This window comes from Vombatus ursinus, unplaced genomic scaffold (assembly GCF_900497805.2).
Source record: "Vombatus ursinus unplaced genomic scaffold, bare-nosed wombat genome assembly UNPS02014814.1, whole genome shotgun sequence".
NCBI classification, from domain to species: Eukaryota; Metazoa; Chordata; class Mammalia; order Diprotodontia; family Vombatidae; genus Vombatus; species Vombatus ursinus.
The window spans coordinates 10,864,322-10,877,657 of NW_020954592.1; the positions used below are offsets into that span (position 1 = coordinate 10,864,322).

General features: G+C 37.4%; 1 protein-coding gene across 1 annotated transcript in view; it reads left to right on the plus strand.

Moving 5' to 3' along the window:
• The window catches only part of CA5B (carbonic anhydrase 5B), a 52,083-nt gene that overhangs the window by 2,482 nt on the left and 36,265 nt on the right, over positions 1–13,336 (plus strand). Inside the window, exon 2 of the mRNA XM_027835446.1 lies at positions 12,056–12,239. Coding sequence (XP_027691247.1) covers positions 12,110–12,239 — 130 coding nt within the window. The 5' untranslated portion in view covers positions 12,056–12,109. The remainder of the gene's footprint in view (positions 1–12,055; positions 12,240–13,336) is intronic.

Genomic DNA, 13,336 nt, shown 5'->3' on the forward strand with positions numbered 1-13,336 from the left:
TAGCCACTACCAGTTGCACCACGCCAGCGCTCCTCCTCACCCCAGGACCGCCACCCAGAACTTTGACCCAGATCCCAGCACGGTCAAAGCAAGAGAATCCTGCACCAGCAGAGAGATCCCTGCAATCCCCCTCTGTCTGTGGGCTGGAAGCTCAGGAGGCAGCCGCTGCCCCGAGGGCACACTCGGGACTTGTGGCTGAGACCTAGCTCCTTCTCTCACCACAGTCACAGACTTTTCCCACTGACCTTCTAAGTTGTCTTTGGCATTTGTGGGTTGAGAAGTCTGGAAACCGCCACAGCTGCCCGCGATTCAGTTCTCTGGGGCCTGCTCCAGGGCTGCTGTGGCCTGCACGCCCACACCAAACTGTGCTCCTCTCCCAGCCCGGAGCAATATACCTTTCTGATCAACCATTCAGGCTGTCTTGGGCTGGAAATTTGTTTCACTCTGTCTTTTTGTGGGTTCTGCTGCTTTAGAATTTGTTTAGAGCCATTTTTTATAGGTATTTGGAGGGGTTTGGGGGAGAGCTTAAGCAAGGCTTTTACTCTGCCATTTTGGCTCTGCCCCCGAAAAAGGAATATTTTTGAAGAGAATCTTTGTTATATGTTCACTGGGCAAAGAATGTTACAGATAGCATTTTTAGGTTTGCAATGTGCTTACCATATTTTAATTCATTTGATCCTCACAAAATCCGTTTTAGGGACATAGATTCTGCTAATTAAAGAGCAGTCATAAATGAAGATGAAACATTTCCAAGATGATAATATAACATTGAGGAAATATCATTTTTGTATAAAAATTGATTAGCAGAACTTTAAAACCACATCTACTATGTAAAGTACAATCATTTGCAGACTTATTTCACTAAGTTGTTATTGAAGGCAAATTTTAAAATGCTTATTTTTGCATTTTAGAATTTAGCTATAAATTTATTTATAGGTCATATCTATTTGGCTTTCATAATTAGTTAACAAAATTAAGATTTTCAATATCTCTAAACTATGTGTTTTAAATTTTTTATTGTTGCTTTTTGTCATCCATACCATTGTTACGCTTCAGAGAGATTGGGAGAAGATTAAAAGCAATATTTCTTCAAAAACAGTGAAAAGCAGTGGAGGTAAAAGCAGATCTACAGAAAGATTGGCTTGAGATTCAACTAAGCTTTGTTATCCCAAGGGTATCAATTAATGAAACTGGCAGGAGAACGATAAACAGATAGAAAATGGAACAGATTTGTCAGCATTTCTATAGCAGTCGATTTTCATTATCAATAGCAGTGAAACCACATTTGAACTCTTAAACCCTTATTCCCCAATGTACTATATGAAAAAAGAATAAATGGCCTTTAAGAAGCTGAAGTCAAGAAGAGTGGTTATATTAGATCAAGTGTACACAAGATCCATGTTGGAGGCAACACAATCTCAAAATATCCCAGATCACGGAGGAAGTTGAATAAAAAGTCTGACTGGATCTACTAAATTTTTTTATCTTATCTCAGCTGGATCCTCACTCTTCAAAGCAATCTTTTCACCATTCCTGATTGACTCTCCATTTCTACCATATGCCCCAAAGCAATATTCCCATCTTCTCTTCTCAAGCCACTTATGCCATCCTTCCCCTTTCTTTCTCAGCAGAGAACCTCACTCTCATGCTTGATGCCACAATCAAGAGCTTTCTCTCCTTCTAGTTCCATACTTCAAATTACCCCAACATTACTCCAGACCCTGCCCACTTGTCTTCCCTTTTGCTCCAATCTCAGAGTATGAGTCTATGTATGCTTTTGATTCAGTTCTCTGTGAGCTTGCTCCTTTGATCAACCCCTCTGTCTTCCTGATTTTCAACTTCTTATTTACTGGGTCCTTACTAGACAGCTAAAAACATACTCAGATTTCCCCCATCCTTAAAAACCTTTGCTTAACTCTAGCTACCTCTCAAGCATTGCTGTATATCTCTCCTACCTTTCATCATCAAATTTCTAGGAAAAGCCATCTGCTGCATCCCTTGCCTCCTCTTCCTCACCTGCCTTTCACGTTTTGTGCCTTTGTAATCTTTGTAATTTTCAGTATCATAACTCAAATGAAACTACTCCTCTAAGGTGACCAAATGACTTATATCAAATCCAGTGGCTATTTCTCAGTCCTCATCCTTCTTGATTTCTCTGGAACATTTAATATTTTTGACTACCCCTTTGCTGGATTTTCATGGCACTGATTATCTTCCTGCCTTCTGCTAATCCTTCTCAAACTCTGTTGCAGGCTTATCATCTATGTCTTGCTCACCACGCATGTGTATACTGAAGGACTTTGTCTCAAGCCCTTTCCTATTCTCTTTATATAATCTCCGTCTTGGTGATTTCATTAGCTCATATGGATTCACCTGTCATCTTTACATCCCAAATCTATACACACAGCCATCATTTCTCTCTTGGACTCCAATCTCATATCTCCAACTGCCTGATTGACATCTCTACCTAGATGCCTCTAAGGTATCTCAAACTCTCTAAGTCTAAAAATAATTCATTATCTTTCTCTCTGAACCCATCCCTCTTCTGAACTTCATCATTTTTGTTGAAGGCATTTTTTCCCATTCATTCAGGTTCACAACCTAAAAATCACCCTGGACTCTACACTCTTCCAAACCCCCATATCCAGTTACCAAGTCTTGTCAATTCTCCCTTTTCACCTTCTCTTAGATTCACCCTCTTCTCTCTACTCATACCACAACCAGGAGAGTTCAGGCCCTCATCACCTGTAGCATGGAATATTACAATAACATCTCAATTGGACAAGTCAAGTCAACAACTATTTATTAGCCACTTAACTCTGTGCCAGACTAAATACAAAGAAAAGTGGAAATGGTCTCTGCCATCAAGTAGCTCAAAATCTGTTGGGGTAGACACCATGCAAACATACAAACAAGATAAATCTAGGATAAATTGGAGGCAATCTCAAAGAGAAGGTTGAGGGGGATCTCAAAAAAAAATTCTTGAAGAAGGTATGATTTTAGCTAAGATTTGAAGGAAGCTAGAGAATCCAGGAGGTAGAGAAGAAGAGGGAGAGAATTCCCAACACAATCTCCTTGCATCCAATCCTATATTCTAACCAAAGGTCTAATCATGTCACTCTCTTAAGAAGCTTCAGGGACTCCTCATTGCTTCTAGGATAAACCATAAACGTATCTTTTTTGGCACTTGAAGGCTTTCGTAGTCTGGTTTTAATTTATCTTTCTGTGCTATCTTCACTCACTCTACGGTCTATTCAAACTGGACTACTTGTTTTTCCCTATGCGTGACATTTCCATCTGCCTTTGCACAGGTTGTCCCCCATGCCTAAAATGCTCTTTCTCTTCACCTTCATGTCTTGGAACCATTAAGGTTGAGTCAAGGATGTTTCCAAGTGGCATTTCTTCATGATTCTCCTCCCTGAATTATTTTTTATGAACTTGGTATATATCTTGTACAAAATCTTGAACGTATCTTGTTCATTTAACTGTGAACATACTGTATTCCTCAGTAGAACATAAGCTTCTTGAGGTTAGGAACTGTTTAATTTTTATCTCCAGCACCTTGCATAATGTTTGGCACTTAATAATTATTGACTGATTCATTTATTCTTTCATTAACATTTATGTTTATTAACAAATCGTTAAGTTTGTATTTTCTTCCATTGTTATTTTATCTTTTATTTTTTAAAACTCTTGTTAAGTCGGCACTTTTGTTTTCGTTGTTGTTCAGTTGTGTCTGACTCCGTGAGGTTTTCTTGGGAAAGATATTGGAGTGGTTTGCCGTTTCCTTCTCCAGCTCAGTTTTACAGTTAAGGAACTGAGGCAGATAGAGTTTAATGACTTGCTCACACATCTAATAAATGTCTGAGGTTAGATTTGAACTCAGGAAGATGAGTCTTTTTGAATCCAGGCTTGACACTCAATTCACTGCACCACCTAGCTACCCCAAGTCAGCACTTAGTTCCCTGTACTTTGTTTTGCATACACTAATCTGATCCCTGTCTCCTTCCTTTCCCTCACCTCTGTTCCATTACCCTGCCCAATCCCAAATTTAATGAATTTCCTGTGGAATTGTATTGTTATTTCACTCTTTTTCTCTTCCCCCCCAGGCTGTTTCTCTCTCTGCCTCCTCAACCCCAAAACATATGTACAGTATTCTCCAAGGCCATCCCTACCCCCTTCCAGTCTCCTACTCTGAATAACATTAATTTAAATTGCCCCTTTCCCAGAAATGTTGATTTAATTCACTGCTTTCCACATTCCCTTATTCTTTTCTTATTTATTTTCTACCTGACCTTTATACAAAGTGGGACTTGATGACAAAAGTTTTGCTCAATCTACAAACCAGCCCACTTGCTAGTGTAATTATAGATTTCACCTGTACAGGCCTTCTACAATTTTCTCTGAAAAGGTCAAGGTCTAGCTTGCAGCCAAAAACTTCCATACACGGTATCTCCCTCATTGAAATGTGAGTTCCTTGAGAACCAGGACTATGTGTCTTACTTTTCTATGTGTATTGTCAGCACATAGCACAGTGTTTTGCCCATAGTAAGTTTTTAGTAAATGTTTTATTCATTCATTCATTCATTCATTTATTCTTTCTATCATATTTATTCTCTCTTTCTTATATATGTACTTGTTGCCTCTTCCATTAGGATATAAATTCCTTGTAAACTAAGAAACTCAGTTCTTTGATAATGACCTAATTTTTACGATTTCAAATATTGTTTTCTTTTTATTTTGTTTCATTCATTTTTTTTCTCTCTCTGCTTTTTTTTTTTTTAAATCTCAAATATTTTCTCATTTTCACAGAATCTGGAGATTCTAGAATTTGGAGAATTTCTCCATTGTTTGTTCTAAATTCTCTACGCTCTTTATCATATTGGTTTCCTATATCAAAGCTCTGATTTCTGTCTACATTTCTACACACATTTAAAATATTTCTTTTTTTAGTTTATTCATTGCTTCTTAGAACTATCTTGGAAGTTCTTATAGTTGTTGTATAGTCATTTTATGAGCCCTGTAGAATATGTTGTAATATTTTCTTCCCAGAAATTTAAAACTCTATTTCTATCTGTAAGTGAGGTGAATTTTTGCGTGTCAAGTAGATTTTTTGTTATTCTTTCTTAGTGTTTTCTTCCCAGGATCCATAGCCATAGATATGAGTTCTCACGATGATAGTTCAAAACAGTTTCTACTGCGCAGTCAAGGTGGATATAGGGGTGAAATAATGTAAAATTGTGAGACTATTGCTGGCAATGTACCTTCTTTTGTCCTATAAAGCAAGTGGGTGCTGGTCAGTGACTGGGGACCCCCGTGGCGTGAATGTGCAGGCTGAATGCTGTGTCTGCCTTGATCGGCCCTCATCAAAACTTGGGAGGGGGAATCTGTGTGTTTGCCTCAACTGGCCCCCATTGAGGCTTGAGGGGATTTAGGGGAGAGCACAAGTTGTGCTAGTCTCGATTGACCCCATCAAGACGGATGGGTAGTTGTTTCCCCTTCACACTGGCCCCTGAGAGAATACTGTAGGAGTTGGTGCTCCCATTATCAGCAAACTCCCTTTGAAAAACTAGTAAGTAAGCTTATTTAACCCCTTATTATGACTCCATTCCTGTCTTCCCATCTGACCGGATCAAAAGCGAACCTGCTAGTGAGAGAGGTACTAGAAGCCCTCCTGTGTCTCCTGTCTAAAAAATGGCATAGTAGGGGTGTTTACTTGTCCAACACTATCATTTCATAATATTTATTTAATATATTTGTTCCTTTTCTAAATTGCTTGCTCATTTTCCCTACTTTGTCAAATTCTCTAATGGTTCTCCCCACCCCACCCCACCCCACCCCACCCCACCCCACCCCACTCCATAACTCTTTGCTCTTTCTTACATAATTTTACAATCAGGGCTAGTCAAATTCTGTTAACTCCCCCCTTTTAAAAGATGATGTGACTTTGTGATTTGTTGCCAAGGGAAGGCTTGGAGAAGTATCTATATAGGTGAGCTTATACTCTGTCTTTCACTTGACCATCCTATCATAAGTTTTTTTTTTTGTAATTTTAATTTTTATAGATATCTTGTTTTTATGTGACGTTCATTTTGAAATACATTCCTTCCTTCTCTTCTACTCAGTCAGCAATCCTTATAATGGAGAATAAAAAGGAATGAGAAAAATATCAATTCATCAAAATTAATGAACATATCATTCTAGTCTGACAGTATACACAACATCTTATACCCACAGACCTACACCTTTGCAAAGATGGGAAAGATGCGCATTTTCTCATCCTTTCTTTGGAAACCATTCTTTTCTAGGATTGTTAAGTCCTATCATTTTTGTAGTGCTTATATGTCTGTGCCTTTATCCACAGTCAGCTGTTTCCTCCCATCTTCATTATGAGAATTAAATTCACCGACTTCTACTCATGAAAGTTGGTGGTGGTGGCCTCTGGCCAGAACACTCGTGAGTGGTAAATTCTGTTAGAGCTGCAGCTTGCAGTTTAGAGTGGGTCTGACCAGCAGTATCCATTTTGAAATAATTACCTTGTGGTAATTTGCTTCTTTTTGCTTCTTGTGTTGCTGTTTTTATTACTTTGTCACATTTCCTTTATAAGGTGGCGAGAGACTGGGTTTAGAGGCACCCTTTCACTTTGAATCTTGTTAGAAGTCTCTCTGGTTGCATTTGTCAAGGAATTTTGTGACATTAATATATGCATGAGATGTCTTGTTGGAGGAGAGCCTTTAAAGCTGAATTTGGTTTTTAGAAGGCAAAACTTTTTTTTAAATAATCAGCAAACATCAAAACAATATCCTCTTCATTGTTGAAAGGACTTTTCAGGCAGCTCTGTGGCTACAGGTTTTAGCCTGCTGTAGAATATTGTTTGTGCAAACATACCTCTTCCTCTTTTTCATATTTTCATCAAAAATATCCTTGATGCACATTCTCATAAAGATGTGAAAGGCTTTTTGATTGTACAGACTATTTTTCCATTTCTGTTAGTGAATAGGAGAGAGCTACAATGAAAACTTGATAGAAGAGCCAATGGTTTGTTGGTTTTTTTTTTTTAAAGCATTGCAGAAGTCTTCACATATTTATAGGCAAATGGGAAGAAGCAAGTGTAGGGTGAGAAACTGAAGATTAATGAGAGAGATGGAGAATGATTTTGGGAGTAGTTTCCTGGGGAAAGTAGGAAAGGATAAAATTGTAAAGACAGTATTAACTGACAGGGAGGAAGGATACATCTAAGATGAAAGGGAAAGAGAAAATGTGTATGCAGATGTTAAAGAGCTACAAGGTACAAAGGAGAGAAATTGAAGAAACTTTTCTTTGTTGATCTTAATCTCAGTAAAGTGGAAGTCTGGCATATGAAGCATAAATAATAATCGAAGGCTCAATCTTGGCGGTACTATTAAAAATGTCAACTTCTGTTATAGCTTTATTAAAACATCGCCCAAGTTACTCATGGTTTTGGAACTCCTGTATAAGTTTTCTAGTGAGCTACAAGTACTAACACGTTTTTGTGATTGCTAAACAGTAATGTTAAATTATGCAATGACATGCCAAACTGAATTACAGTTTGAAACTTGGAAAATTTCATTGAACTCTCTTGCTTTGTGACCTTAAGCAAGGCTACGAATATGGAAGAACATGCAGCATTTGGGTTAAAGGGCAGGTTAGTACAATTAAAGCATGGATTTCCTGTGCCAAAGCTCTGATTTCTATCCACATTTCTACACATTTAAAAAAATCTGGAATAGTTGCATGCTTTCCCCCCCTTTTTGCTGAACTATTGTTAGATTTTTACTTTAAGTAGCTAATTTTCTATGGAAAATAAATGATGATTAATATACTGAGAAAAAGGAGAATTGATATTCTATGAGAAAGGAGATTCAGCCACATCTTCGATCATGTTTGTTGGAGTGTGTTCAGTTCTGGGGGCCACAATTTAGGAAAGACTTTGATAGGGTCAGAGAACACACAGAGAAAAGCGACCTGGGGCGTGAAGGGCATTGAGAACTTTCTATGTAAGGATCATTTGAAGGAACTAGAGATGTTTAGCCTGTAGAAGAAACTTGCTGTATAATCACTTGGTTTATTGTAGAGAGTATCCTTGTTCAGGTATGAGTTAAACTAGCTAGTCAAGTCTCTTCTGACTATGAGATTCTATCATTCTGTGATAATGAATTCTAAAATTACATGGAATTTTTGTTACTTTGCAATCTACATGATCTTGGGAAAGTCAGAATCTCTGTATGAATATTATTTCATTCATAAAATGACATGATTGGACTAAATATTCTCTAAGTCCCCATTTCATCTCTAAATCCTATAATTCAGTAACTAGAGAGGCATTTGAGAAGATGTTGTTCGTAGTTCAGTGCTCGTCCTCTTCTCTCATTGGCGAGTTCCATTCAAGGCCTTCATTTTGGGGACATTAGCCTGTATTGGCCTTGCATTATTTCCCTCCTAGCTGTGCTTCTGGCTTTAAGGACTTTGCCCCTATAACTCGGCTGCCTTCTCAACCCTAGAAGATATTGCAGGGTGAGCTGGCTCCAGACACCGATGATCGGTGTCGGGAGCCAGCTCATCCTGCAATGTTTTTCCAACATGCTGGTCCCCTTCTCCCATTATTGAGTTCCTTTGAAAGACTCCGTTTTGAGGCTACTATTTATGCTAGCCACGATTCATTACCCTCCTGGTTGTACTTCTGACTCTGCTGACTTTGCCACCGTGTCCCTTCTTAGGTTCTTTCCCCATCAGCCGTAGTTTCCTTTTATGTATTCTAATGGGACAGCTAGGTGGAACAGTATATAGTGCCAGGCCTGGAGTCAGGAAGACTCAACTTCCTGAGTTCAAACCTGGCCACACACACTTACTAGTTGTGTGAACCTGGGGAAGTCCCTTAACCCCATTTGCCTCAGTTTCCTCATCTGTAAAATTGAGCTGGAGAAGGAAATGGCAAACCACGCCAGTATCTTTGCCAAGAAAACTCCAAATGGGATCATGAAAATTTGGACATGATCCTGAAAGGACAGAACGACAAAAATTCAAATAAAAACTCATTGTAGGTTCTTTTTTCTTGTATTTGTATCCCCAGGGCTTATTGCAATACCTGGCACAGAGTAAGCTCTTAACACATGCTTATAGCCTTGCCTTGGCTTTGGTTTCAGTATTGCTGCAGAAGGTGTATTGTAGAAAAAGTGCTGGATTGCAAATTAGGATGGCTCAAGTGTAAATATTAGCTATGAGGCTTGATGGCTGTGCAACCACAAGTCACTTAACATCTCTAAGCCTCAGTTTCCTCATTTGTAAAATGAAGATTATAGTTCTACTTACCTGTTTTGCAGAGTTATTTTTAACATCAAATGAGATGAGTAATGTAAAGCACTTCGCAAAAGCCTCAAAGCATTATACAAATGTCAAACATTATTGCTATTATTTGGAGTGATAGATGCAAAGATAACCATCTTAACACTTTATCACATCTACTCTTGTTTTTTTGTTTATTGGTTTGTTTGTTTTTTTTGCTTTTTGGTGAAGTGATCTGGGTTAAGTGACTTGACCAGGGTCACACAGCTAGTAAGTGTTAAGTGTCTGAGGCCAGATTTGAACTCAGGTCCTCCTGACTACAAGGCCAGAGCTCTATCCACTGCACCACCTATCACATATACTCTTAAAAACCATAAGCCAGATTTCCCCCAACGTTTAAAATAGTCATTCTCAACCTTTGGTGAGCCTGTGATTCACATACTCTCTTACCTAAAAGTGTTGTTACTTCATTTTGCAGATGAGGAAACTGAGGCCAACAGAGTTGAAGGTCATTCAACAAGCTAATGATAAGACTAAGGTCTTAATTTCTGAGAAATAACATCGTATTTCCTCCACCGGTTTTGCCATTAACCTGCTACCAATACTATCACTATCCATACTATTACTAACATGTCTCCTAGTTGTGAAGTCCTATGACCTGTATGTTAATTTTTAAAATGTAAATGAGTTCAAAAAAATTTTAGAGCAGGTTTCAACAAAACCAACCCACAAGATAATTAGAAACATCCTGGAGCACGTGCTCCTTTAAACACCAATAGACTGACCCCAAAGTAGTAAGTTAGGCATTAAGGGAAGTCAGTTTTTTCTCCCCTTTTTGGTCCAGAACTGTATTTCATTGGTGTAGAGAATTCCTAGTAAGGAAACTCCTTCCGCCGATGCAAATGGGCATCAGTTTTGCAATTTGTGGTTTTAGAAAGTTACTTCCAAGTACACAGAGAGTTACTGACTATCTGTTTGTCCTATAGCTACTTTGTGTTAGAGAGAGGACAAAAATTTAGGACCTCTTGCCTTCAGGAAGATCTTTGAACCAGATTGCCTCTTTACCTTCATTAACTTATTACAAAATGGTCATTTTATTAAACAGAAAGATTTACTTACTTTATTTCCCTAACTACTTGACAAGTTATATGGTAGGCTGAAGTTCACTGGCAAAGGTATGCAAAAAGTCTAAGACTCAGTGATTAAATGGCTCTTTTAACCAAACCCTAAGAAAATTTCCATGTTCAAAATCCAGGTTTCCAGGAACAGTAACTAAACCACACTAAGGTATTTGAAACTCATCAGCTCCTGCTTTCCTCAATACTGCAAGGATCGCACAGGCTGGCATTAGAATATTACGTGTTTGGTAAGGAAGAAGGTGTTAAAAGGGAGGTGAGAGGATACCATATAAATCAACATGACAACTTTGCTAACACCACAACTTCTTTCACATATACAAACTCATTTACTTCTAATGTCATCACAAAGAAAACACTGAGTTTTAAGATAGAACCGTTAGGCTTGGAGTGAAGAAGACCTAGGTTCAAATTTTGTCTTTGATACCTACTAGTTGTGTGACCTTGGCCAAGTCATTTAACCTCTGTGCTTTAAGAAATGCTTTAGGACTTAATCTACTAAGTTGGAAATAGATTGAAATCTGCTTGCTTCTGCTTTCCTAAAGAAAACTTCCACATTGGGACTAAATCATAGATACTTCTCATGTTTCGGTAATAACCCAGTAAGATATCATTATTTCCATTTTAGAGATAAAGAATGTGGAACACAAGGAAATGTGTTTGCCTAAAGTCACAGTATTCCTTTTGAGTCCATTTCAAGTGCTGCCTGTGGGCAGTGAGATAACCTATTTGGGAGTCAGGTTGAGAGGTCAGAGCTGGAGATATAATCATAACAAATTTTGTAACATTTCAAAAACTACTTGTTTTATGAAGAAAATTGGTTTGTAGCTATCTTGAGTGTTGAAGGAAAAAAGGCACTCATGTATATTAAATTACTGTGAATTTTATGATGTCTATTATAACAGTTGATCTTGGCAGTTGTTTAAGATGCAGTATGTTTTTTGGTAGAAAAATAATTTGGACTGAAAAACAAGATTTATTTTTCCTAGATAAATTGTAGGTTGACAAGATTGATCTATTTAGGTTTTAATTTTTCCAGAGGCATTTAAAAAATCCTAAAACTGATCAAAAGCGATATTTATAGTTGGTTCTTATGTAAATATTTCAGGAGAGACAATTACATTAATTTTTTTTAAAGGGATGATACTTTTTGAAAATATTTCAAATGCCAGTTCAAATTTCAAAGAGAGGACTTTAGTTCTTGATCTGTTCTTAAATTCTTAAATACCAGATTGAATAATTAGTGGAGTATTTAGGATTTATAAAAGAAAAATAATTAGGAAACTTATTTGAGTAATTGTAATATAAACAATATTTCCTTTCATATGGCAGAGGCTCTTTTCTCTGAGCCCTCACGTTAAGTATCTGCAAACCCTGAGGAAATGGCAAAGCATTTCATGGAGCAATCGTCAGCTCGCCCTGCCCTTCCACACATTTAGCCAATGAGTTGTAAGACTAGGACTGGCTCAAACATTAACTTTCATTTTGGGTACTTTTTTCCACTTGCAAGAAAAGGGTTGTAGATTAATAGTCTGATTTTGTTTTCTTTGTTATTGTTAGTTGTCTTAATCTCTTGTTTTTCACAGCCTTTCCCATTGACCTTCTCTGTTTATTAGGTGTTAAGGTTCTTAAAAACTGTTTTTGGAACTGACAAAGGCATCAAGTTAAAAATGATAGTGTTAAATAACTTGAGGGCAACTCCATTCAAGCTGTTATGGAAAATGACCCAGAATCACCGATCTGTACCAGTGAGACCATGCAGCTTGTATACCTGCACATACAAAACCAGGAATCGGGCCAGTGAGTATATATCACTTGTTTTTTAATCATACTCTTAAATATTTGTTGATTTGATATTACTGTGTGGATATGTAATAACAATCTTCTAAAATAAAAACAGGTTAACATTTTTGTAGACAGGTCAAAATGATAAAGTACAATATCTCATATGTTCTATTATCTAAATAGAAGTGATGCAGATTTCAAATAATAACATTATTAGGATAATAGACTTTCTAATTTTTGTTCCTTTAGATTTGATTTCTAACTGTAGCTCGGGCACCTATCAGTTTCTGAGATTCATTAGTAATGTCTAATTCAAATGCTTGAAAAAGACTCCTAAGTTATTTTTTAGTCATAGGTTTATTTAGTTTCCTCTAAAAAGGAATGTGTCATTAAAATAGACTGGTCTGACTCATAACAAATTTCTTTAAGCTGGGTGTGGCTTCTTCATGTTTGCCCACATCCATGTTTGCCTCATTAAATTTATTTAAGAAACTGGTACTGCGTGATCTAATGTTCTTAAAAGGGAGGAGGGGAAGGAGTCACATTTCTCTAGTTAGAACTCTAGTTAGAAAAGTTCAAATCCAGGATCTGTTTGGTATTAGAACAGTTGTATTATTTTGCTTTGGATAAAAAGGGGTAGGCAAAAGACAAAATTGTCTTTTTTATAAGATACTTAAAACACTCATGGCAGTTGTAGTTCCTGTGTTCTTTTCACATGTTTCCATTTATCTTCACATTTCCTTATGGCTTATGGCGTACCTGAAAAGTGTTTTTAGAGGTACTGCTACTCTATAGGATTATTTTAAATTTATATTTCTTTTACTTCTCTGATAATCCCCAGAAACCAAGGGTAATTCCCTAATGTCTCTTCCATTTTGATCCAGTAACCCATCACCCCAAGTAGCCTGGAACATTTTTGGAGTCTCAACTCTTAAGCATTAAGAGCTTAAGCATTACTCTTCCTTTCTGCAGATATAATGTCTTCTTCAATTTCTGATCTACCTACATTTTTGTATATTATAATTAGTATTTCAATTCAACTTAATACAATTGATGTGGTCTAGAGGTTAGGGGTCCTGGCACCCCAAAATCACGATACCCGGGTCCTGCCC